Genomic DNA, 24,162 nt, shown 5'->3' with positions numbered 1-24,162 from the left:
AGAGGGGAAGGGGGAAATAAGTGTTGGACGGATAAGAGTTTCAGTTTGGGAGGCTAAATACATCAGTGTACTTAATGTCACTAAACTGTACCTTTAAAAGTGGTTAAAGTGGTAAATTTCATGCTATGCATATTTTACCACAATTAAAAAGATAAATAGCCATGTGGTAAAATATTAACAACATGTGAATCTAGGTGAAAGGGTTTCTGAGAGATCATTATACTGTTGTTTTTCAATTATACTCTTTTTGTAACTTTTCTGCTGGTCTAAACTTAAAAAAAAATCTTCCTTAAAATTAACAGGAGGACTTTCTGTAGAGATGATACAGACCAGTTAAGATTGCTTCCACTGCAGGGGTTGCAGGGCCCTACTGGAGAATCCCAGGGACGGGGAAGCCTGGTGGGCTGCCGTCTATGGGGTCACACAGAGTCGGACACGACTGAAGTGACTTAGCATAGCATAGCATAGCACTAAGCATATCAGCCTGGTGTTAAGAAGTTAATATATCAGAGGCAATTATTGACTACTTTAGGCAATTTGCTTTCACATTTTGATCATCACCTCTTTATTGACTTAATTTCTTCATAAGAGTGGGAAGTTGACAACTTTTCATTTTTCTCCGTATTATTTTTCTCTTGATATTATTTTAATTATTATGAATTTCTAGGACACTAGGGACACCCATATTTATACTCAAAAATACATTCTAAAATGAGAAAGTTTTTTGTCAACTCTTTTGCCATTCCTCTGTTAAGTGTTCCTCCTCAATCATGTATATATAAATGAGACATATATATAAAATATATATATGTAAATCAGATATATAAAACCTCTGAGGTTAGACTGGGTTCTCACAGATTATGAGACATCGTGCAAATTATGTTATCTCTCTAATTTTGAGTGAGATAATGAATGTAAAACAGAGTACATGCCTGACACACAGTAAAACTGTAATACAGTTATTAATTATATCAATACTATTGGTCTATGCCTGGGTATGATTGTATAGGTCCACATGCAACAGAAGACAGCCTAGAGGTCAGAATCAATTACATGTTAAATTTAAGTTTGTAATAATTTAATATTGCAGCTTAAAAGGGGTATGTTTTAGTTTATCATTAAATTTACTCATCTTCAGTAAAGTTCTCTGCTGCTGAGCTTCAGGGAAAACCATGAAGCAAATATAAAGGCTGGTGAATAGTGTCTGTGAGGTAGTATTAAACCATCTAGGGTTCTTTTGCTTAGAGAAGTCTGTGAGGAGACCTCAGGAAAAGACTATCGAGCTCATTATGTAGCATTTATGTTCATTGTTTGATTGATAGAATTATTGGGACAGCTGAGATGATCCTAGTCTTAGGAGAATTTGTCCAGGTTTTAAAATTACCAATTAAGGACAATATGAGTGAAAATGGCTCTAAATTCTAGAATAAAGAGTTTAGATTATATGATTAGAAGAAAAATTTCTGACAATGAGGTTTGTTAAACTTCAAAGTGAGTTAACATGCGGTTTGATGGAATTTTCTTGTCTGGGAGAACTTTAGAGGTAGATTAGATTTCTTGGGGGTGGCTTAGGTAAAGATGCACCTGTAGACAGGCAGATATGCTGATGGTCCTTTGCAGTCTAAGAGTCAGTAAAGGCCTTTAGATCACCAAACTGTGATCAATCACAGCCTCAGTGGGTAATCATCCTGCCTGCATTTTCTGATCTCTTTGGGAAATTTAATGATTAATTTAATTATCATCCTGCTTAACAAGGAATTCACAGTTCTTTTTAAAAAAGGTCTTGTTTTATTTAGTAATGGGAATGGCTCAGGCTCATTTATTTATCTATTTTTAGCCACGTTTGTGCTCAGTTGTGTTAACTGAACACAACCACTCTTTGCAACCACATGGGGTGTAGCCCAGGAGGCTCCTTGTTCATGGAGTTTTCTGGGCAAGAATACTGGAGTGGGGTTCCATTTCCTTCTCCAGGGATCAAACCCATATCTCTTGCATCTCCTTCATTGGCAGGCAAATTCTTTACCACTGGGGCACCTGGGAAGCCATGCTTATTGAAGTTTAATTTACCCTTTTTAGTACAGTTTTGTAAGTTTTGATAAACACATACAGTTGTTTGTCAAATAATCAAGAAAGTCTACCTATTTATGTTCTGCTTGGAGATGGAAGATGCAACAGCAGGACAGAAAAGACCCAAAATATAGTGACTATGGAGAATTTTTATGGGAATCAAGGTCAAAATTTGCATACAACAGGACATGATTGTGTCCTCTCAAATCAAGCAGATGAATTCACTTTGTCTATCTAGTGTAGTCAATATTGACCTTACCTGGTTCTTGTAGGACTGCATTTATTTGGTCACTGGTCTTCTGCTACACTAGGAGTAGGAGGGAAGACAGGAGTCAGTTATAAAGGATTTGAGGATTAAGAAGTGGGATATGTCTCTGTATGCTCCTTTCCATTTTTGTTCCACTAATAAAACATTCTGGGGACCCTAATTATATTCTAGTTATAGCAACAGTAGATTCTAGATTTTTCAGGACAGTTTCATTTCAAAGAGTCTGTCCTTTTGTTCCCACAAGTAACATATACTCAGATGACATGCTTTGATTTTTGTTTGGAAAATACGATCAATGTAATTTATAACAGGAGGGAGAAGATTGGTTGATACGAAGCTCCACTTCAGCTTAGCCTATATCAAGTGTTGGGTATTTTCCAGAATTAGAGAATCATGGTTGGACTGTGCTTAAGTCATTCTGAGTCTGGGGTAGAGAGAGAGAAAACTACTTCCTATTGAATACCTACTATGTATATGCCTGGCAGAGTGCTGGGTGCTTTCCCTATTGACAGCTGCTCTGGCTAGAATTCCATCTCAGATCCAACCACCTTTTAAATTAAAAACAGAAAACAAAAATACCCTCCCCAAAACAATATATTCCTCATGGGACCTCCTTCAATAATACAAGTCACAGCTGCCACACCCTCTATAAGACCCTAGCACCATAATTAGGATAATAGACTCTCAGGGCTTGGAGGGATCTTTGAGGTCATTTAGTTAAAGAGCAGCAGCTGTTCTCTTCATCACCGACAGTTACTGTGCTCAGTTATCTCAAACGGAGGTGCAAAAAATGTCTGGGGCCATGGTCTCTGTAGGCTGCAATTCCATAAAAGATAGGTCACCGATAAGCAAATATGAAGCTTGAACTATGTTCCAGACTGGAAAGGGCAATGGGGGGAAAATATGGCTTACCAGGGCCCTCAGACAATGTAAATAGGAAAAAAAAGAACTGGTGGAGACGTATTTAATGTGTGCCCTTGAATTCAAGTAGAGGCCTAAGAAGGGGATCCTGGTTGACCTGGCAAACCCCGAAGAGTCCTCTCTCTCTTCAGTTTCACTAGCTCTGAAATTCTAGCCATCCTTCTTTGCCCTTTTATTAGAAAACCAGGAAACCTTTTCCACGCAAGAGGGTGAGAGTAGGGCCTTATGGTGCATGAACAATAAAAAAAAAAATTGTCTTTTCTCTTATGTCTGAGCAGTGGTACAGACAACCGTCCTGGAGAGGCATCGGACTATATTTCATGCCCTCTCAAGGTCCCTTCGGTTCAAGGATACTGTCATTCTCCAGCTATACTAGAGGGAGGGCCTGCAAAGTCCAGGCTGCCATGGAAACACGCCGCCGTGTTCCTTTTTCTTACGTGGGGCGGGGCACTCCGACTCAGTCGCCAGTTACCCACAGCCTTTCTTGAGTGGCGGGCAGCAGCAGCGAATGAGCGAGCCGATGCTGCGTGACGCGACGGGAAAGGGGGAGTTCGCGGCTGGTAGCGGCGGTGGCTACAGCGGCGACCTGGGGATAGAGCTGGAGGGACCTGGGGAGCGTGGGGAAACCTCTAGGACGAGAGCGAGGGACCTCCCGCCGGGATGCCTGGTACTGTGTGGGGAAAAGGGGGAGTAGTCGGCTCTGAAGGCTTGGGCTTCGCGTCTGAAGGGGTGGCAAACCGGAGGGGGCGGGGTGGCAAGCATGGCGGCGGTGACGGGGGAAGGGTTGGAGGGCCCCAAGGAGGGGGTGGGGTAGCACTCGCTAGGAAGACCCGGGTGGTCGTGAGGAAGCAGGAACGGCTGTAGGGGTTCAGACGATCAGAGGTTTTCCAAAGATGCTTTTTGGGGAGCGGTAGAGGCGCCTGAAGGACGTAGGGAGAGTTGTGGGGGATGGAAAAAAGGGGCGGGGAGAGTAGAGGTTAGGAAGGAGGGGAAAGGGTGTCTACGCGAAGGTGATGGAAGGGGAGAGAAGGGTAGGCAGGCTGATTGTAAGCAAGAGGAAATCGGGCCGTGGCAGGTATGACAGGAAAGTGCTTATGTACAATGTTGTAATAGGAAGAGTCCTACACTCGTCCCCCTTTCCAAGTCTCGTACTTAACTGCCTCATTATTTTAAGCTCAGACTGCGTGAGGAAGGCTAGTAGGTTACACGGAACTGATCTTTTGTTATTCCATTCCAGGGGAGCAGATGGACCCTACTGGAAGTCAGTTGGATTCAGATTTCTCTCAGCAAGACACTCCTTGCCTGATAATTGAAGATTCTCAGCCTGAAAGCCAGGTTCTAGAAGATGATTCTGGTTCTCACTTCAGTGTGCTAGCTCGACACCTTCCTAATCTTCAGACGCACAAAGAGAACCCTGTGTTGGTGAGTGATAGGTTGCTTGGAAATGATTGAGTAGATTCCCACCCCACCCCACCCCTAATCTAGACCAGCCTGCAAATGTAAGTACTTAGGAGATCACTATCTTTTGGGTAAAGTTGGTTGGAAAATGAAATCTATATTTTCATAAAAATATATCTCATTTTGGATTATCTCATATATAGTGGGTATATTGTGCATGTGTATTTTTTAGGATGTTGAGTCCAATACTGAGCAAACAGCTGAAGAAGAACAAGGAGACAGTAAGAGTGGCTTCAATGAGCATCTGAAAGAAAACAAAGCCGCAGGTGAGATCCCTTTGCAAGGGTGCTCATATTGGAGTTGGGTAGATTTAAATATTATGTAATTGTGGTGAGGTGTGTAAGGAAGTCTAGCTCAGTGTCTGGTGTGTAGTAGGTACACACAAGGTTGGTTTTCTAATACAGCTGATTAGATTGGTATTGTCCACATTCCTGAATTAGTATTAAAGTTTGGTGGTGAATGCCTTTTGTGCTAATATCCAGTTATTTTTTTCAGACTCTCTGGATTCTTCTCATTTGGACACACGTGGTTCCATCAGTCAGGTCATTGAACAGTTACCTCAGCCAAATAGGAAAAGCAGGTATATTAGTGTTTGGAGGAATTTATTTAAATGCATTAATGGATCAGTTCTTTTATCTGTGCCTGTTGTCTTGCCCTAAGGATAAAAGGATTTATTTTTGTGGAGCAGGAAATTTGATTTGAGGATTGTTTTAACTAGCATTCTATTGGTACTTAAGCTGGAATCTCTTTTGCGAAGGTAGCAACTTTTTTGCACCTATATTATTCAAATTGTGATCTGTTTTGTGCGTGTGAAACAAAATAAGAATTCCTCATTCTTAGCTTGGATATGACTTATTAATAGGAAAAATAATAAAAAAATTAAGATATATTATCAAAAGTTAGGAATGGTTTCTACCTACCAACCAAAGAATCTTCACCAGTTTTAGACTCAAGAATGTTTAATTCATAGTCTTAACAGTATTCACTTTTTACTTTGTCTGTTGTAAATCTTTAACATTGCCCATTTGTGAATTTATCCTCTCTGTTGGGTACTAGTCTGGATGTTTGATATATACTGCCATTTAATTTCATCCTTAAAGAGTTGTATAATGAACACATTGCATTACTTCTGTTACTGAATGCTTTTGTTCTTAGACCCAACCACTTCAATCATTTATGTTACTTAGTAGGGGGGAGTGATGGGCAAAGAAGTTAAAAACCTTACACTAGAATATATTGCTAGTAAGTGGCAGACCTGGGTTTTGAGTCCTTGTAACTCAAGTGCCTCTCTTTCTTTATGATTATTCAGCGCCCAAATTCTTCTAAGATCAAGGAAGAATGCAAGAGTTTTAGAGTGGTGGAATAGAAAAGGGAGGTTGTTAAGAGAATGTTAGTTTGGGGTGAAAGGCTACGATTTTTATCTCAAAAATAAATATTTTTTGTGTGTATGTGTTCTATTTAATACTCTGTGTTTGCATTTAAAATTTTTCTTTCAAATCATCAATTGGACACTTTAGATCAATCCGCAAATTGGTGGAGTTACTTTGGCCTGCAGGTGGGTTCTAGTTGGCCCATACATGGTTGTTAAAATATATTTGAATTAATTGATAGAATTTAAAAATAGGGAAATTTCACATGGAACTTCAGTTTCCCGTTTCTGGGATTACTAGTTCAGAAGTAACGCAACTGCTGTATTATTGGCAACAGTTGGCTAGAGCTGTGAGTAGCAGCCAATCTCTGCTTAGATGGGACATGAGTGCTGTGGTCTGTCATAGTGCCTGTAACTCACTGTTGTACCTGGACACTGAGGCCAGCTGTTCTTTTTTTTCATTTTCCTAGGGCTTGTGCTTTTGTTCTTAAACCCAACCACTTCAATCATTTATGTTACCTTTCTTTGCTTTTTGTAGGCGTTTAAGTTTTTCTGATACCTCTTTAGGATCCACGTGCCAGGCTTATCTATGTTTTTGTGGCTCAGGACCCGGGTTTGAACCACTGGGGACAGAATGCGTGCGTACCCGTTGTTATAAATGGATGGTACTGTTTTGAGAATTCTCATGCTACTTCTTTTCCATTTTTGCATGAACACGTTGCTCTTTCTTTAAAAAAGAAAAAAAACTTGAATGCTTACATTCAGTAAACGTGCAAGCACTGTGGCGGGTGTTTTAAATCATCTTTGCCATCATGGAGTTTACACTTTAATAGAGACATATGTTGAATAATTACATAAATAGTTATTCAGTGAAAATTGTGATCATTGTAAACAGGGGAAAAATAGGATATATGACCTAATCTGGGGGATAAGGGAAAACCTTTTTGAGAAGATGATGTAAATTATAAATACGAATTTGTTAGGCATAGTTGAAGGGAAGGGGAGAAGTGTGGCATGTGGGAGGAGGAACTTTCCAAAAAGAGGGAACAGCATGTGAAAAGGCCACGAAACTGCAAAGAATATGGGGTTGATTCCAAAACACTGAAAGCTCTAGAAAACACATGTGTACTGATCTCTTTATGTTGTCTTTATTCGTTACAGCAGACATTTTGAAAAGCTGCTTGTGAGTTTTATACATCATAAAATTCCAAAAGATCTTCCTCTCTTTATCAGTTGTCTTGCTGATGTAAGCCTTTGGTCCTAAACATGAAGCGTTGTAAAATATGCTGAAGATATTTTTATTTCTGTTAAATGCTTAAAAAATTGAGATGATGATGAATATTTATTTTTATTTATTTGGACATGCTGGATCTTGGTTTCGTCAGGGCTGTGGCACACAGCATCTTCGATTTTTGTGGTGGTGTGCGGGATCTTTAGTTGTGGTGTGCAAACTCTCAGTTGCAGCTTGTGGGATCCAGTTCCCTGACCAAGGATTGGACCTGGGTCCGCTGCATTGAGAGTGTGGAGTCATAGCCATTGGACCACCAGAGACGTCCCGGGATGATTATAGATTCACATGCTTTTGTAAGAAATGGCACAGAGATTTTTTGTATACTTTTCCCAGTTTTCCCCAATGGTATCATTTTGCAGAACTATAGTATAATTTCACAACCAGAATATCAGCATTGCTAAAATTCAATGAAATGATTCAGAGTTCTCTAGTTCTACTTGTACTTGTGTGTGTAATTTGTATACTGCTCAATTGTCTGTGTAGGTTTATCCACCATTGTGACCAAGATGCAAACAGTTCCAACACCACAGGGAGCTCTAGTGTTGCCCTTTTACAACCACATCCATCCCCTTCACCTGCACGTGAACCCCCGGCAACCAGTAGTTAGCACCATCCTTGGGACTTCCCTGGTGGTCCAGTGGTTAAAACGCCATGCTTTCAATCCTGGGGCTACAAGTTTGATCCCTGATCGGGAAACTGAGATCCTACATGCTGCAAGGAGCAGCCAAAAAAATTAAAGACCATCCTCTATTGGTAAAGTTTTGTCACTTAAAATCTTATGTAAATAAGATCATATAGTATATAGTTTTTGAAGGTTGGATTTTTTCAAACTGCGTACTAGAGATCTATCTGAGTTGTTGCATGTATCAGTGGTTTGTTTTATTGCTGAGTAGTGTTCCCTGGTATGGATGTACCACAATTTGTTTAACCATTTACCTGTTGATGGAAATCTGGGTTGATTCTAGTTTTTGGCTAGCATGAATAAAGCTGCTATGAACATTTGCCTACAGGTTTTTATAAGTCTTCATATCTCTAGGATAAATGGCCAGGGGGACAGTTGCTAAGTCACATGGTAGTTGCATGTTTAGGTTTTTTTTTAAGAAATGCTGATCTGTTTTCTAGAGCGCTTGTATCATTTTACAGTCCCATTGGCATTGGACGTCCAATTTCTGTCCATTCTCAGCAGCATTTGGTGTTGTCACTCTTTCAGGCATTCTGATAAGTGTTGTCCCTCTTTTGTTTTAGCCATTCTGATAGTGTGTGGTGATATCTCATTTTGTTTGTGTGTGTGTGTGTGTGTGTGTTTTAACAATTTTATTTATTTACTTATTTTTGGCTGTGCTGGGTCTTTGTTGCTGTGCAGGCTTTTCTCTAGTTGCAGTGAGTGGGCTTCTCGTTGCAGAGTGGCTTCTCTTGCTGCAGAGCCTGGACTCTAGGCGCGCAGGCTTCAGTAGTTGTGGTTCCAGAGCTCTAGAGCACAGGGTCAGTAGTTGTGGCAACAGGGCCTTATTTGCTTCGAGGCATGTGGGATCTTCCCGGATCAGGGATTGAACCTGTGTCTCCTGTATTGGCAGGTGGATTCTTTACCACTGAGCCACCAGGGAAGCCTTCATTGTGGTCTTAATTTGCATTTCCTTAGTGGCTAATGCAGAGAAGGCAATGGCACCCCACTCCAGTACTCTTGCCTGGAAAGTCCCATGGGCGGAGGAGCCTGGTGAGCTGCAGTCCATGGGGTCGCTAGGAGTCAGACACGACTGAGCGACTTAGCAGCAGCAGCAGCAGCAGTGGCTAATGATGTTGAACATTCACATGCTTCTTTGCATCTGTACATCCTCTTCAAGGAAATGTCTGTTCATATCTTTTGCCTATTTTGTAATTGGGTTTTATTTTATTGTGTTTTGAGAATTCTAATATTCTGTGTGCTAGTTCTTTGTAGGATATGTGGTTTGCAAATATTTTCTCTCTGGCTTGTCTTTTCATTAAGAGGTTTTTTTCATGGAGCATGTTTTTAATTTTGATGAGGTCTGTTAAATGCTTTTAACAGAGAAATATAAATGCATAGATTATTTTAAAAATAACTTATAATAAAAATCAAAGAGTCCATTCCCACTGTTGGCTCCCTTTCACAGAAGTAATCCTTTTAACCAAAGAGGTAACCCTTTTTAAGTGTCTGTTTTTACTTCTCTGGGAGGTTATCTTTTTAGTTTTTAATATTGTAAAACTAAGTAACACTACAGTATTGCCATTTCTTGTTTAATCAGATTCAGACATTTGAGTTCTGTAATGAAAGATGAGGTTTAACTCACAACAACACTTTTCTGATTTTAAAATATATATATTTATTTATTTATGGCTGTGTAGGGCCTTCGTTCTGGTGTGGGTTCTGTAGTTGTGGTGTATGGAATCTTAGTTCCCTGATGAGGATTGAACCTGCACCCCGTGCATTGGGAGGCGGATTCCTAACAGTTGGACCACCAGGGAAATCCCAGCACACTCCTAACTTTTGATAATAATTATGTTAGTTTTTTTATTGGCTAGATTTATATTTCTAAATGGTATATTTAAACATTTGTTTTCTTTTTCCATCAGTTTTGGATATTGGACAAAATCTGATTTATTTCACATCTGCTCTGATTCACCTAATCATTCTACAAATATTTATTGCGTATTTCCTATATGCCAAGCACTTTTGAGTTTTAGAGATACAGAGTGATCAGAAGAGATAAGAAATTTTAGACCTTAATGTAGCTTATATTCTTTTATGGGACATAGCAGTTATCTGATAGATATGTAAAAATCTATAGTGTCTTACACTCTGATAGGGCTGCAGAGAAAAATAAAGTGGAGAATTGGATGGGAAACATCAGTGGAGTTGCAAGTTTAGACAAGGTGACTTAGGGAATGCTTCCCTGATGTGACTTTTGACTAAAAATCTTGAGTAAGTGATCTCTGCTGTTATTTAAATAAATGTAATCTGCACATAGAGAACAGCAAATGCAAAGGCCCTGAGGGAAGAGTGTGCTGGGATATTTGAGAAATGACAAGGAGGTTAGTGTGGCTGCCTTCGAGTGCTGGAGAGGAGTGGGAAAAGAGGTCAGAGGAGTGAGGGGGGAGCCAGAATATATAAGGCCTTATGGATCATTGTGAGGCATTTAGCTGTTACTTTTAGTGAGATAGGAAGGTGTTTAATAGATTTGATCAGAGGAATGACATGCTCTTAGATTTGAACAGCATCACTCTGGATGCTGGATCAAGAATAGACTAATAACTGGATAAAGCTGGGAAAAATAAAAAAGAAGCTGTTCAAGTTAAAAATAAAATTTGAAGGGAGAGCAAAGGCAGAGGCAGAAAGACCAACTAGGAGACTCTTGAAATAATTTAGGCAAAATGTGACAGTGGCTGGACCAGTGTAGAAGTAGGATGAGAAGTGTGAGCTTCTGGGTTTTTGAAATTAGGATTCAAAGTCAGATTGGATGTTAAGTATGAGGGAAATGAAGGTGGTAACGGCGGTTCCACATTTTTGGTTTGGGAACTAGAAGAATGGAGTTGCTGTTGATTGAGATGGAGAAGATTGAACAGGAAGGTCAATTACAGGCTTGTTAAAGTTGAGCTGCCTTTTCAATTGTCAGTTGGAGGCAGTTGATGATGTGAAAGTCTAGAGCTCAGGAGGAAGGTCTAAGCTGGAGATTAAAAATTGCAGAGTCATAAGCATATGGATGGTATTCAAGGCCATGGGTATGGATGAGATCACTAAAGGGATGAGTGTAGGTGAAGAAGAGGTTCAAGGACTCATTGTGCCCAGCAGCATTTAGAGGTTAGGGACGTGAAGAAAACCATCAACAGAGGCTGAAGAAGATCCAGGGTGTGTGATTAGTGCTGTCTTTTTTTGCTCTTCTACTTTTTTGTCATACATGTTCTTGACTTTCTTTCCCTATATTTCCCAGTGTCTTGCATCTGGTCCTCCCAGTTGTGTAGGTAATGTTCTATTTTATTTTGTGAAAGTCTTTACTTAGTCCTTCTTCTCTTCCTTGGATCATGGTTCCCAACTTTGCAAATCCATGTTTTCATCTCTTTCATGCTTATTAAACTTGTGTTTAATGGTCTTTATGTGAAATGTTAAATGGATAGAAAGTTAAAAGGAAACAAAAAATGTCATCTATAATTCTGCCACCCAGAGGCTAATTCCTGTAAATATTTTGGCTTCTTTTCTCTCTTTTTTTTTGGAGCACTTGATTTACATAGTTGAGATGTGGAAGGTAAAAGTTTGTGTGTTTCTTGACCTTTTTGCTTATCAACACGAGCAGTTAATTTTCCCTGACAATTAAAGCTCTTACTAACATTTGCCCATGATTTTTGTTGTAAAAGTTATGCATTTTTTTCTCTGTGTGTATAATATATACTGTTTTGGGGGGCTGGATCATTTGAAACTAAGTTGCAGAAATCATAGTTCCCCTCAAATACTTTAGAATTCATCCCATAAGAAAAGTCCATTATCCTGTGTAATCATAATACCCTTAGCACACCTAATATCGATTCCATAATACCTAATAATATAGTTTATGTTCATATTTTCCCAGTTGTCTCAAAGATGTCTTTATTTTATATACATAAATTTTTGTTTTGTTTGGATTATATATATCTATTTTGTCCAGTATCTGGTCCAGATATACAATTTACACATTGTATTTGGTTGTTTTGAACATATTTAACAGTTGCATAAATTCCATTTTATGGATTATGAAATTAGTCATTTACCTACTGTTGGGCTTATAGTGGGTTATTAGTTACAGTGAACTTTGAAAGTGAGTTTGTATAAGGATCTTTTCATATTTTAAGCTATTTCTTATAATTGAAATTACTAGGTACGAACATTTTTTTAGAGCTCTTGATACATATTTTCTAGTTCTTCAGAAAGGTTCTATTAGTTTACACTCTCAGGAAGAGTATGTGATAATGCTCGTCTTACCTCAACAGTACTGAATAGTAGGACAATATTTACAGGTTTTTTTTTCCTAATTTGATTGGCAACTAATGGTTTCTCTGATTTCTTACGTGTTTTAAGATACTTGTATTTCTGTTTTTTTTGTGAGTTGTCTCTTTTGTTGTGCATTTATATCTTAGGCTTCTTACAAATTCCTTGTATTTTATGAAGATGATTCTTTTGTTACATTGTTGCAGATATTTTTTCCTAATTGTTTATGTCTTAAACTTTTGTTTATCGTTTTAACATAACATAACCTGTGATGTTAACCTGAATTTTTTCCTCATATGCTGTGTGGGTCTGTGTTATGTGTTCTAAAAATTTTTGCAAAAATGCCTTTGTTAATTGTGTTCTGTTTAACAGCTGTATTTTAGAGCCCCTTCTCTGCACATCTAATGCACATCTTCTTTTGTCAGTAATTCTCTTGAGTGTGAGATTTTTCTGTCCCTGCTTATGTTTTTTTCAGAGAAAGATAAAAATGAAGTATGTTTGTTTCCTCCTTCTGACTCATGTTTGTATTAATTCTGTACAGTGTTTTAAGTTGTTAACCTTTTAGGTGCTTTCTGTAGAAAGAAGCGGTAACGGGGTGAGGTTTTTTTACTTTTTCACATTTACTTAAAAAGTGGTATGATGTGTGGGGAGTCACAGAAGAATTCAGAGTTCTTTGAGCAGGGTATCCCATCCTATATGGGAATACATGATTGTGTCTTTTTGCTGTGTAGTGTTTTGGGAATGTCAGTGGAATCTGCTCCTCCTGTAAGTGAAGAGAAGGAAAAAGAGGTGGAAGAGAAGGAGAAAGAGGAAAAGGAAGAAGATATTCCAGATGATACCACACACTCCCTTAGTGCTGAAGGTAACTTTATGCCTTTTTCAGGATAGTAGAGTGGTCTAGTCCCTTTAACATGAACATTGCAGATGCCTCAATTTCTCCTTATCAGGCTGTAGATGTCTCATCATTAAATTAAGTATAGTCATTAGGAAATTTGCTAGTAGTCTAAGATATTCCACCTGATTTGTTGTTCAGGAATTTTTAGCTCATTGTTTGGCCTCCTTTCTGCATATTGACTCCTACTCCTTTTGTATTCATTCGTTTTTCAGATATTTGGGAGATGGATGCCTTGTAGGGTGGAATTACAATCTGAACTACACTGCCGTGCATGTGTGTGCATGCGTGCGTGTGTGGCATTTATGTATTTCTTTAGAAAGTAGACATAGTCTGCCTTTATTAGGTATTTGTAAGGTTTTATAGTTCAGTTTTTTGCTTTATTATGCATTCCCCCCCTTTCCTTTCAGTGCTTTTATTCTTAGTTTTATTTTGAAAAAACTTGCAGAGGTGGGGCAGGGCTTTGATGTGAAGGACTTAGTATGGCCTTTTGCTGAAGGATAGCTGATGGGCTGCCGTCTATGGGGTCGCACAGAGTCGGACACGACTGAAGCGACTTAGCAGCAGCAGCAGCACCTTACATAGCGCATAATATGGGATGATTCCTGATTTCTTGGGGTTTTCTTCCTAGATCCTGCCTCATCACAGATGGGCTTTGGGGTTCTGGAACTCTCCCAGAGCCAGGATATTGAAGAACAAACTGTGCCATATGAAATAGACAGAGAGCCTCTACAGTCAGTAACCACCAACTCTGGATATACTCGGCTATCTGGTGTGGATGCTAATGTTGGTACGTAATGTGTGTTCTGGCATTTAGAATTGTTTATAAGTATTTTACTCCCACGCTAGTTGTGTTTTCCTTGATGTATTTTATGGCTATGTAAGTTAAGGTAATCTAAATATAGTAAAGTAGAGTTGTCTGGCAAATACGTATCAGTTGATGGCTTGCATACTAAGGTTTTTTGGTAAGTGGGTAAAGGCTGTTTTCCTTTTTGGAATGATATACTTGTGTATATTCTCAGTTTGTATTTCTTTCTTTAAAATCTTTGCCCTTTAAAAAGCATTTGGAACTACTTCTAGTATTTTGAAAAATTAAATATCTCCTTCCTATCTTCTTCTAAAACTTGAAACTTGAAGCAATTAAGCATGAAGAACAGTCTAATGAAGATACTCGCGTGGCAGAACAGCCCAGCAAGGATGTCCCTGTGGTGGAAGAGCAAAATGCACCACCTGAAAGGTAAACCAACTTCTTCCTAGAAAGTGTTTTTGGGTGTTTGCTGTCAGGTTGTACTTATTTCACTTGGCCAGGTGGAAACATTTTTAGAAATTCTTGATTTTCTTTTTTCCCCTCTTTCCCTGGGCATGTTTTTGGTTCAGTGGAAACATTTATTGTTTATGAATTTTTATTATGTCCTTATCTTTAGGCATATTAAAAATCCAATTTATTGCTGTTGTAATTGTGAGGATGACCCCTTTATTCTTGGTTGCTACTCCTCTCTGTTCTTTGTCTGCAGAGGCACCATGTCTCTGTGGGATGTCTTTCTAGCTTCTCTGTTATAGGAGTCACAGGAATATTGTATTTGGAAGTCCACTGTTTTTATACCTGAGGAGCACCCAGATTGCTCTGTTTCCTCAGGTATCCTGCATCTGGTAGTTTATGACAGAAGATAAATAGGGAAGTGTTCTTTCTGCATGTCCTTTAGTCTCTTAAGTTGGTAGGAATGACCAGTTGATCTCTTTTCTGCCTGTGGTGATTGCTATATTCCAAACAGCATTATCTCTAGTCAGTAGTTCAGGTTTAGGTATGGCAGAGGACAAGTGAGATGTTTCCATTTGGGAGGAGGGAATGAATAAAGATTTAGTATTCTGTTGTTTCTTCCTTTAGTTAGAACCAGTGGGAAATACGGTACTGAACAAAGTTGAATATAAAGAGAGGTCAGCTTTCTAATGCAAAACACCCAGCTAAACTGCAGCTGACTTTTCCCACTCTTCTTTAGGAAATTGCTCTTTAGCTGATTTTGCTATCCTATTTACTCTGGGGAATGGCTGAGTAGCTAAACCTCATAAGTCTCTGGAAAAGAGCCAGCAGTGAGTGTCTTACACGTGTAAGTAGTATTTGTGGTGAGAGTTTTGATTTGGGCCTTAGGTTGAGTAGATCAAATCAAAAAGGCCAGCAGGGACTTCCCTGATGGTCCAGTAGCTAAGACTCCACCTCCCAGTGCAGGGGGCCTGGGTTCAGTCCCTGGTCAGGGAACTAGATCCTACGTGCTGCAGCTAAAGATCCTTCATGACGAAACAGAGACCTGGCACAAGCAAACAAATATTTAAAAAAGAGAAAAAGGTCAGCAGAAGATAACGTGTGTGGATGATACACAGGATAATTTACATCCAGGCCCTTTCTGTGCAAGGTCGTTGTTCCTTCTGGCATTGTTGTGCCCTTGATCACACACCTTCATGCACATCTAGATAACAACATGTGTAGCAGAAATCCCTAAACCACTGATCAGATATCTTGGACAGCATGCAGCATTGCAGTGAGCAGCATGGAGAAAGAGATTTTGCTGTGTGAGAGACTGAGACACACTTTGAAAGAGGCTGAGAGCTTTGCTTCATTATAAAGAGTAGCTTATTTCACTTTTAACAAATAGTTTTTGAAGGTTTTGAAATTAATAAAGGAAAACACAGACTAGGAAAAGCTTCTTGGTTCAAAGATGAAAGCCTTTGAACATAGTAATTCTTTATTCTGGTGATATGAATTTCCTAGGTCAGAGGACATGCCTTCTAGTCCCAAAGTGTCTGCTGCTATGGAAGCAAACGAACAGACTTCTGCTCAAGAACTTCCAGAAGGTGGGATGCAGGTTCAGAAGTCACCAGAGCCTGAGGTTTTGTCAACCCAGGAAGACTTGTTTGATCAGAGCAATAAAACAGGTACAAATTGTTTGATCAGAGCAATATTGCTACTGCTACGGCTAAGTCACTTCAGTCGTGTCCAACTCTGTGCAACCCCATAGATGGCAGCCCACCAGGCTCCCCCGTCCCTGGGATTCTCCAGGCAAGAGTACTGGAGTGGGGTGCCATTGCCTTCTCCGGATCAGAGCAATAAAACCGGTACAAAGAATAATTAGTTGCTGTAGCTCTTCTTTTCTGAAGGTCTGAACTTTTATTTCTGTTCTGAAGCTACTGTTTTAAGTTATAAGGCACTTTGTAGGTATGCAGACTTGTTTGTGATACAGAAGGAAAGTATATTTCTAGCTAATTAATGAGAAGGGCTTTTTGGAAATGATTGCTATTTAACATTTTAGCATAATTTTCTTTCTCTTTTGGAAATGGAGATATTGAATAATAATAATATAGCAGATTTAATGTTATGGACTGAGCAGCTATTTCTGTTATCATAAGTCTTCAAATCTTAAATAATATGATAATTAAGTGAAGATTTTTATATTCATCTGGGTAACAGTCTACTTATTCATCTGTTTATTAGTTCACATACCACAAATAGGAATTTATGATCTAGCAGAAAGAACATAATACTTTCAGAAGCAGAATGGTATTTGTTTCAGATTTTGTTAACCCCCACCAATGGCCTGTTCTGCAGCCTCACAGGGCCAAAAAGCTTTAGTCACAATCAGCAAATTATGATGTATTGGTTGTAAGTAGGGAAGAAGAGAAGGTTATATTCCTTTACTGTGTTGTGAATGTGTGCAGGACATACAGAGGGTCACCATGAAGCCTTTTCTGGACTCTCACTAAAGTTACAAGGTTGTGTTTAAGAAATTTCTTTATTTTTGCAATTAAAACAGCAGATACTCAATTCATTGCTAAGGAGAAGGGACCCACAGGAGACTCTTCATAGTATAAATCACTAATAGCTGCTCATATATCCTTTTACTTAGGCATTAGTATTTTTTCTCTCCTTTGAGGAGCCCAGGTTCTAATCATGAAAATTGCTGCATTTATATTATCAGGTGTCATACATATTGTTTTGATTTCTCTCATCTGCATCATGGCATGAACTTTACTTCACCTTAGGTAGAACTTGAAGTAGAAGACTCACTCACTACAATAGAAACGTCACAAGAAAGAGCAGCCAAGGAGAGGTTTAAGGGTTCTGGCTTTTCCTCTCCAAGCTTCGATCATGATGGAAAAGACTAAGTAGTTTTTCTTGTGAATTCTTTTTTAAAGAAATTCATAATTTATTAGGGAGGGGGGTGTTTAACTGTTACTCAAGATTTGTGTTAGAATGCCATTCTGTTTTGTCAGTTGCTCAGTTGTGTCTGACTGACTCCACGGACTACAGCCCACCAGGCTCCTCTGTCCATGGAATTCTCCAGGCGAGAATACTGGAGTTGGTAGCCATTCCCGTCTCCAGGGGATCAAACCATACATGAATATTACTCTTTTGGTAGCACTGAGTGTTTTTTGTTTTTTGACAGTTCAGTAATGTCAATATGAGAAGTAAATGCAACTGGAATTTTTTTTTTCTCAGTGGCTTCTGATGGTTGCTCAACTCCTTTAAGGGAGGAAGGTGGGTGTTCTCTGGCCTCCACACCTGCTACCACTTTGCACCTCCTGCAGCTCTCTGGTCAGAGATCCCTTGTTCAGGAGAGTCTTTCCACGTGAGTAAGCTGAAAATAGCCCTTTCAGGGAAACATGTGCCTTATGGTTTTAAGGCTAAGGTTGAAAGAACTAAAATTGGTAGTCCAGAAGTCTTTTGAAGCAAAGAAGTAAACTCTAGGCTTAAGAATTTGGGGGAATAAGAACTTATGGAATTATTGAAGACAGGTAGATCTGCTTTCCCATTTGGAGCCCAAAGGTTTTACCAGGGAAGAAATTGCCCAGTTATTTAGAGACTCTTACATGTCTAAAATAAGCTGCTTGCTGCTCCATTTGACTAACAGTTCTTCCCATTTAATGGCATAGGGGTGCAGAAGGGGTTATGCTAGAGTTGATAATAATTGGATTTCTTTATCTGTGTGCAGGAGTGAATATTTGTCTCACATCTGCAGTTGAATGGTTTTTTTTTAAGCACTTTTCTCATCGTGCTTTTCAGTCATAATGTCCTTGTATCCAATCAGTTACTTTCTTTTGTAATTATATGGCTTTTCCCATAATCTTTTTTTATTTTTTTAGTCTGATTTTGGATACGTCTGATATGAGAAATAGTTATTCAAGTATTACTCGTGGCCCTTCTACCAATCTCAGCTGTTTGAGAGAAATACTAATAAGTATTGTTTGAATGACTTAGATATTTTTGTTATTGAGAAGTAGAAAACAAATGGAAAACTGTGGCTCTGGTGAAATAACCTGTGCTTCTCTCTTTACATAAAGGAATTCCTCAGATCTTGTTGCTCCTTCCCCTGATGCTTTCCGATCCACCCCCTTTATCGTCCCTAGCAGTCCCACAGAGCAAGAAGGGAGAAAAGGTGAGCTCTCTTGATCTGTCTGTCGATCTCAGATGAGAAGTGGAGCAGCACTTCTGCCCTGCAGTGTGTATTGTTTCTTTCTATGTTAGAACACTGAGACCGGAACTATTCACTAGGACTCAAGTCTAACCTTCAGCATTGTGGCCTAGTGTGAAGTGCTCTCCTCAGTTTTTTGCTCTTCTCGCACTGATTTTTCTGAGTTCTGTATTGACAACTTAATTTTTGAAAAGACCCTTAAGGGAAAATTGTTAAAGTTGAACTCAGATGAATTAATATAGTGAAGAATTTTATTACTATTGGCCTAATACTCTCCAACAACATGGTAACAAGTTCCTAGTCAGAGGGAACCAAAAATTGTTTCTTTTGTTCTTTATAGGTTATTTTGCTATTATCGAAGCAGTTTTAGCCAGAGTGGTTAGGGGCAGGTGACTTCATTCCCTTCCTCCTTTGAGGACGTAGTGATTTTATATTACTTTATTCACAGGAGAGATTTCCTTTTTACCTATGTCATTATCTAAACCTCTTTGGCCCTGTTCTAGTCACTCAAGATATTTCAAATTCCTCCTCCTATACAAAGCCTTTTCCAGTGAATTTCATGGTTTTTTCCCTTTTCCTTCTTTCACATAGCTATAATGGTACAATAGCTAATATTTATTGAATGCTTAGTTTATGCCAGGCACTGTTCTTTGTGTTTCTCTTCAGTTCTAGGTGCTTCTTTTTGTGTGTGTTTTTTTTTTTTTTTAATTCTCAAAACAGTTCTGAGAAGTAGGTGTTACTTTTATCCCCATTTTACAGATGAGAAAATGGAGGCACAGAGAGATTTCACAGCTAAGTCACAGAGGCAGGATTTTAACTTGGGCACCTACCACCAAAGCCTGTGTTAATGAGTTTTAATTTACCTGTGACAAATTTAATCTTAGACTTTTCTTCTGTCAAAGAGTTTGTGTCTGGTTATTTTCTCTTGAAATCAGTGTAGGTGTATCCATGCGGACTAATACCGTTCTAAGCATAACGGGATTAGATATCTTCGGTGAAAAATAAAAGTGAATCCATTCTGTTGATGCAAAAAATACTGTTAATGCAAATTAAATTTGGTTTATCCTTGATCTTATTTTTTTCTCTCTGTAGTGTGAACACTGAAGATATATAAAAAATATATTAAAAATGCTTTCTCCCTTACTGTAAACATAGTACTTACAGTAGAAAGTTTGGAAAGCATATGGGAAAGTAATGAGAAGAGAAAATCAACCTGTGATACCACAACCCAGATGTAAATTAGTATTTGGATATGCTTATTTCCTTTCAGAGTTTTTCTGTGCATGAATATAAAGAAGGATGTTTACACAGTTGGGATCATGTTATGTATATGATTCTGTGGTTTTTTTTTTTTCATGTAACATATTGTATTCTCCCTTGTCAATTATATTTTAGATTTAATGTATTTGCTTAATATGTGAATAACTGTGGGACTGTGTATGCTTCTTGTATTTTTTTTTATGTCTAAGAATATTAACCTAAAGCCTTTTTATATGTAGTGCTTAGAACAGTCCTTAATAAGTGCTTTGTCATGGTGATAAAGATCAAAAGATATGAAATTACTTAACACAGCTGTGGTAGTGTAATTAAGGTCTACAGCACCAGTTCCCAAACCTGTCTAGATTGGAGCGTGCATGTGACACCAAGCGAAGCAGCCAGGATAGGTAGGCATTGAGGTTTGAGGGAGCTGGTAGTTTGATTATAGGGAAAAACTAAATGGTGTGGGTAGTATGTGAGAGTGGTCTAAAGGGAAGCCTGTTTGGGGCTTCAAGTTGTAAGATAGGGGAAAAGACTTGATGAATCAAATACCAGCTAGGCTGCCTCTGAGGAAGGTCCTGCTAGCCTACAGGTGGAGAGAGTACTATGGGAAAGCAGTATTTTGTGTTTTGTTTGTGTGTTTCCCTCCTGAGCAGTTTGTCCCAGGGTTAGTATCCTATATTTAGTTCTTTGATAAATCATTACTGACTGACATTGATACATTTCCCCCCCTCCTTTATTTGTCCTAGCATCCACCTCTGCACTTAACAGTCGTTAATACAAATAAAATGAGTTCATACCTCTCTAGATGTGTACTGAGCGTGGTGAGCAAGTTCACTGCCTTTCACGGCCTGTGGTTAAATTAGATGCCATTAATCTGGGTGTTCCTGAGCAAAGTATGAAAACTGAGCTATAATCAGGAAAGGGGCTCAAAGGAACCAAGTTAATTTGCTATTATATAGATGGATGGGTGTCCCTAGATGAACCCTGTTTTAATTTATATCTGAGTATTTTAGGAGTGTGGACTTCCCTCCCCTGGGGGAATAAAGTATTGCTAGATTTCTAGGACTCAATCTTCTATTAACCTATTGGTTTTTCTAAAAATCAAGTCACTGTTTTTTTTTTTTTAGGAGTGAAAATCTCTGAATATAATTACTAGTGGTATTGGAACATGAATAGTACTGATGAGTGCTTCTTTCTCAATTTGTTTTCCATATTTTAAACTAGATGAGCCAATGGATATGTCAGTGTTATCTGAAGGAGGAGAGTCTTTTCAGAAGAAACTCCAAGGTGATGAGCCAGCAGAGATGGAAAACCCCCCTCTCCCCACTGAGCCCACTATATCACCACAAGCCTCGACACCAGTATCTCAGAGCACACCAGTCTTCACTCCTGGTTCACTTCCTATTCCGTCCCAGCCTGAGTTTTCTCATGTGAGTATTGTAGAATAATACTTTTTTCCTCCTAACGTCTTTTTTTTTAAGCAACTGTATTGAGGTATGGAGAAGGCAATGGCAACCCACTCCAGTGCTCTTGCCTGGAAAATCCCATGGACAGAGGAGCCTGGTAGGTTGCAGTCTATGGGGTTGCTAAGAGTCGGACATGACTGAGTGACTTCACTTTCACTTTTCACTTTCATGCATTGGAGAAGGAAATGGCAGCCCACTCCAGTGTTCTTGCCTGGAGAATCCCAGAGAGGGGGAAGCCTGGTGGGCTGCCATCTGTGGGGTTGCACAGAGTCAGGCACGACTGAAGTGACTTAGCAGCAGCATTGAGGTATAATTTACAAACCATAAAACTCACCCATTTTGTGTGTGGTTTAGTGATATTTTAGTAAACTTACACACTTGTGGGAGATGGTGAAGGACAGGGAAACCTGGCGTGCTGCAGTGCATGGGGTTGCAGAGTCAGACGCAACTGAGTGACTGAACAACAACAATAGCAATAGACTTGTGCACCTGTCATGGTCTAGTTTTAGAACATTTCCAGAGTCTCCTACTATCTGATGTACTTTTTATGTTTAAATTTTGTACTATGTCTTTAAAGTTCTTGAAATGTTACTTTGAAATTGAAAGGCAGCATTAATCATTATTCTACCTTAACGCCACTAACTTCTCACTAAATCAACCCTAGGCTTTCTACCAGATGTTATTAATGAAAATTTCTTTTCCAGATGTTCAAGGGCCTCAAACTTCTTTTTGGAGAAACCACTTTTGGGAGCCTTCTGTTTTCTAATCTGTGCTATTGCCTTCTATTCCCGGTGTAGAACTGTCACCTCCCTTTCACTGTCTGGAGATTGTCCTTACCTGTTTTTGTGTTGGATTCCTCTTGGGCTCCATGTCTTCGTGCTTGATTTATGCCCTCATTTTGGTGGAGGACATTCTTTAGTAGCAGACTTTCTACTCTCATACTTGATTCATAGTTTGTAGGAGTATAGAATTTTATGTTGGAAATAATTTTCCTTTAAACTTTTTGAAAGCATAGCTTCACCATCTTCAAAGTTCAGTGTTGCTGTTGAGAAGTGTGGCCAGTTTGATTTTTGGTTTTAGTATTTATTTACTGATTTGGCTACATTGGGTCTTAGTTGCACATGGGATCTATATGGTGACACATGGGTTTAGTTGCCCTGCAGCATATGGAATCTTAGTTTTCCAACCAGGGATTGAACCCGAATCCCCTGCATTACAAGGAGGATTCTTAACCACTCAACCACCAGGCATGTCCCTGTCCGGTTTGATTTTGTTCCTTAATATGTGAGCTGTTATTTTTCCTTACTGGAATCTTACAGAATTTTCTCTTTATCCCCAGTGTTCTAAAACTTCCAGATCCTTGACATAAGTCTATTTTTATTTTGTATTCGTTAGTTCTCTCAATCTGGAAAGTCAAGTTGTTCAGTTCAGGGACATTTAATTATTTAATTTCTTCTTTTTTTTCATGGAATACCTATTATTTGGATATTCAAACTCCTAGAATAGTCTTGTAGTTTTATTTTTATTATTTTGTGCCCTACTTCCCATCTCCCTTTCTCCTTTTCTTTAACTTTCTGGATGATTTCCTCAACTGTTTTTTTTTTTTTTTTTTTAATTAAAAAGCCCCCACTTTATTGAGATTTAACTCACGCACCATATTGTTCAGTCTTTTAAAGTGTACAGTCAGGTGGCTTTTAGTATAAATTGTGCAGTTATTCCTGACGTTCTAATTTTAGAACGTTTTCATCACACTCCCTCCAATAAAAAGACCCTGTGCTTATTAACCGTCATTTCCATTTCCCCTACTCCCAGCCCTATTCAATCACTAATCTACTTTGTGTCTTTATGATTTTGCCTGTTCTGGGTATTTCATATACAGTATTATACAGAATTATACAATTTGTGATTGGTTTCTTCAGTGTAATGTTTTCACAGTTCATGCATGTGGTGGTATGTATTAGAACTTTATTCCTTTTAATTTTGAAGAATACTGTGTGTGTGCTGCTGCTGCTAAGTCGCTTCAGTCGTGTCCGACTCTGTGCAACCCCATAGACGGCAGCCCATCAGGCTCCCCGTCCCTGGGATTCTACAGGCAAGAACACTGGAGTGGGTTGCCATTTCCTTCTCCAATGCATGAAACTGAAAAGTGAAAGTGAAGTCGCTCTGTTGCGCCCGCCTCTTAGCAGTCCCATGGACTGCAGCCCACCTGGCTCCTCCGTCCATGGGATTTTCCAGGCAGGAGTACTGGAGTGGGGTGCCATTGCCTTCTCCGACTGTGTGTGTACATATCACATTTTATTCGTCCATTTATCAGTTGATGGACATTTGGGTGGTTTCCCCCCTTTTTGGTTATAAATAATGCTATGTACATTCATGCACAAGTTTCTCCATGAATGTGTGTTATATCTATTATATGTAGTCATAATTTATTTCTCTCATTATATATAATTAGGAGTGCAATTACTAGGTTTAACCATCTTTTAACCTTTGTCTGAGCAATTATTCTACTCTTGGGTTTTTAATTTCTATCCTTTTTTTTTTCTCAAATGTTCTCCCTTTTAAAAAAAGATTAGCATTTTGTCATTTTATGGGTATACTATCTTCAGTTCAGTCGCTCAGTCGTGTCTGACTCTTTGCGACCCCATGAATTGCAGCATGCCAGGCCTCCCTGTCCATCACCAACTCCCAGAGTTTACTCAAACTCATGTCCATCAAGTTGGTGATGCCATCCAGCCA

General features: G+C 39.0%; 1 protein-coding gene across 5 annotated transcripts in view; it reads left to right on the top strand.

The window, feature by feature from the left end:
* The first annotated feature begins 3,805 nt into the window (after window positions 1-3,805).
* The window catches only part of TP53BP1 (tumor protein p53 binding protein 1), a 68,111-nt gene continuing 47,754 nt past the window's right edge, over window positions 3,806-24,162 (top strand). For all 5 annotated transcript variants that reach the window (XM_010836143.1, XM_010836142.1, XM_010836144.1 and 2 more), the window contains exons 1-11: window positions 3,806-3,923; window positions 4,494-4,678; window positions 4,887-4,980; window positions 5,210-5,294; window positions 13,078-13,208; window positions 13,870-14,028; window positions 14,376-14,475; window positions 16,003-16,166; window positions 17,728-17,857; window positions 18,570-18,664; window positions 21,185-21,390. In XM_010836143.1, coding sequence (XP_010834445.1) covers window positions 3,917-3,923; window positions 4,494-4,678; window positions 4,887-4,980; window positions 5,210-5,294; window positions 13,078-13,208; window positions 13,870-14,028; window positions 14,376-14,475; window positions 16,003-16,166; window positions 17,728-17,857; window positions 18,570-18,664; window positions 21,185-21,390 — 1,356 coding nt within the window. In that variant the 5' untranslated portion in view covers window positions 3,806-3,916. The remainder of the gene's footprint in view (window positions 3,924-4,493; window positions 4,679-4,886; window positions 4,981-5,209; window positions 5,295-13,077; window positions 13,209-13,869; window positions 14,029-14,375; window positions 14,476-16,002; window positions 16,167-17,727; window positions 17,858-18,569; window positions 18,665-21,184; window positions 21,391-24,162) is intronic.

The sequence above is a fragment of the Bison bison genome, unplaced genomic scaffold, assembly GCF_000754665.1.
Source record: "Bison bison bison isolate TAMUID 2011002044 unplaced genomic scaffold, Bison_UMD1.0 scf7180017864061, whole genome shotgun sequence".
Taxonomy (NCBI): domain Eukaryota; kingdom Metazoa; phylum Chordata; class Mammalia; order Artiodactyla; family Bovidae; genus Bison; species Bison bison.
Note: the sequence above shows the minus strand (reverse complement) of the source record. Positions and strands in the feature narration are given on the sequence as shown.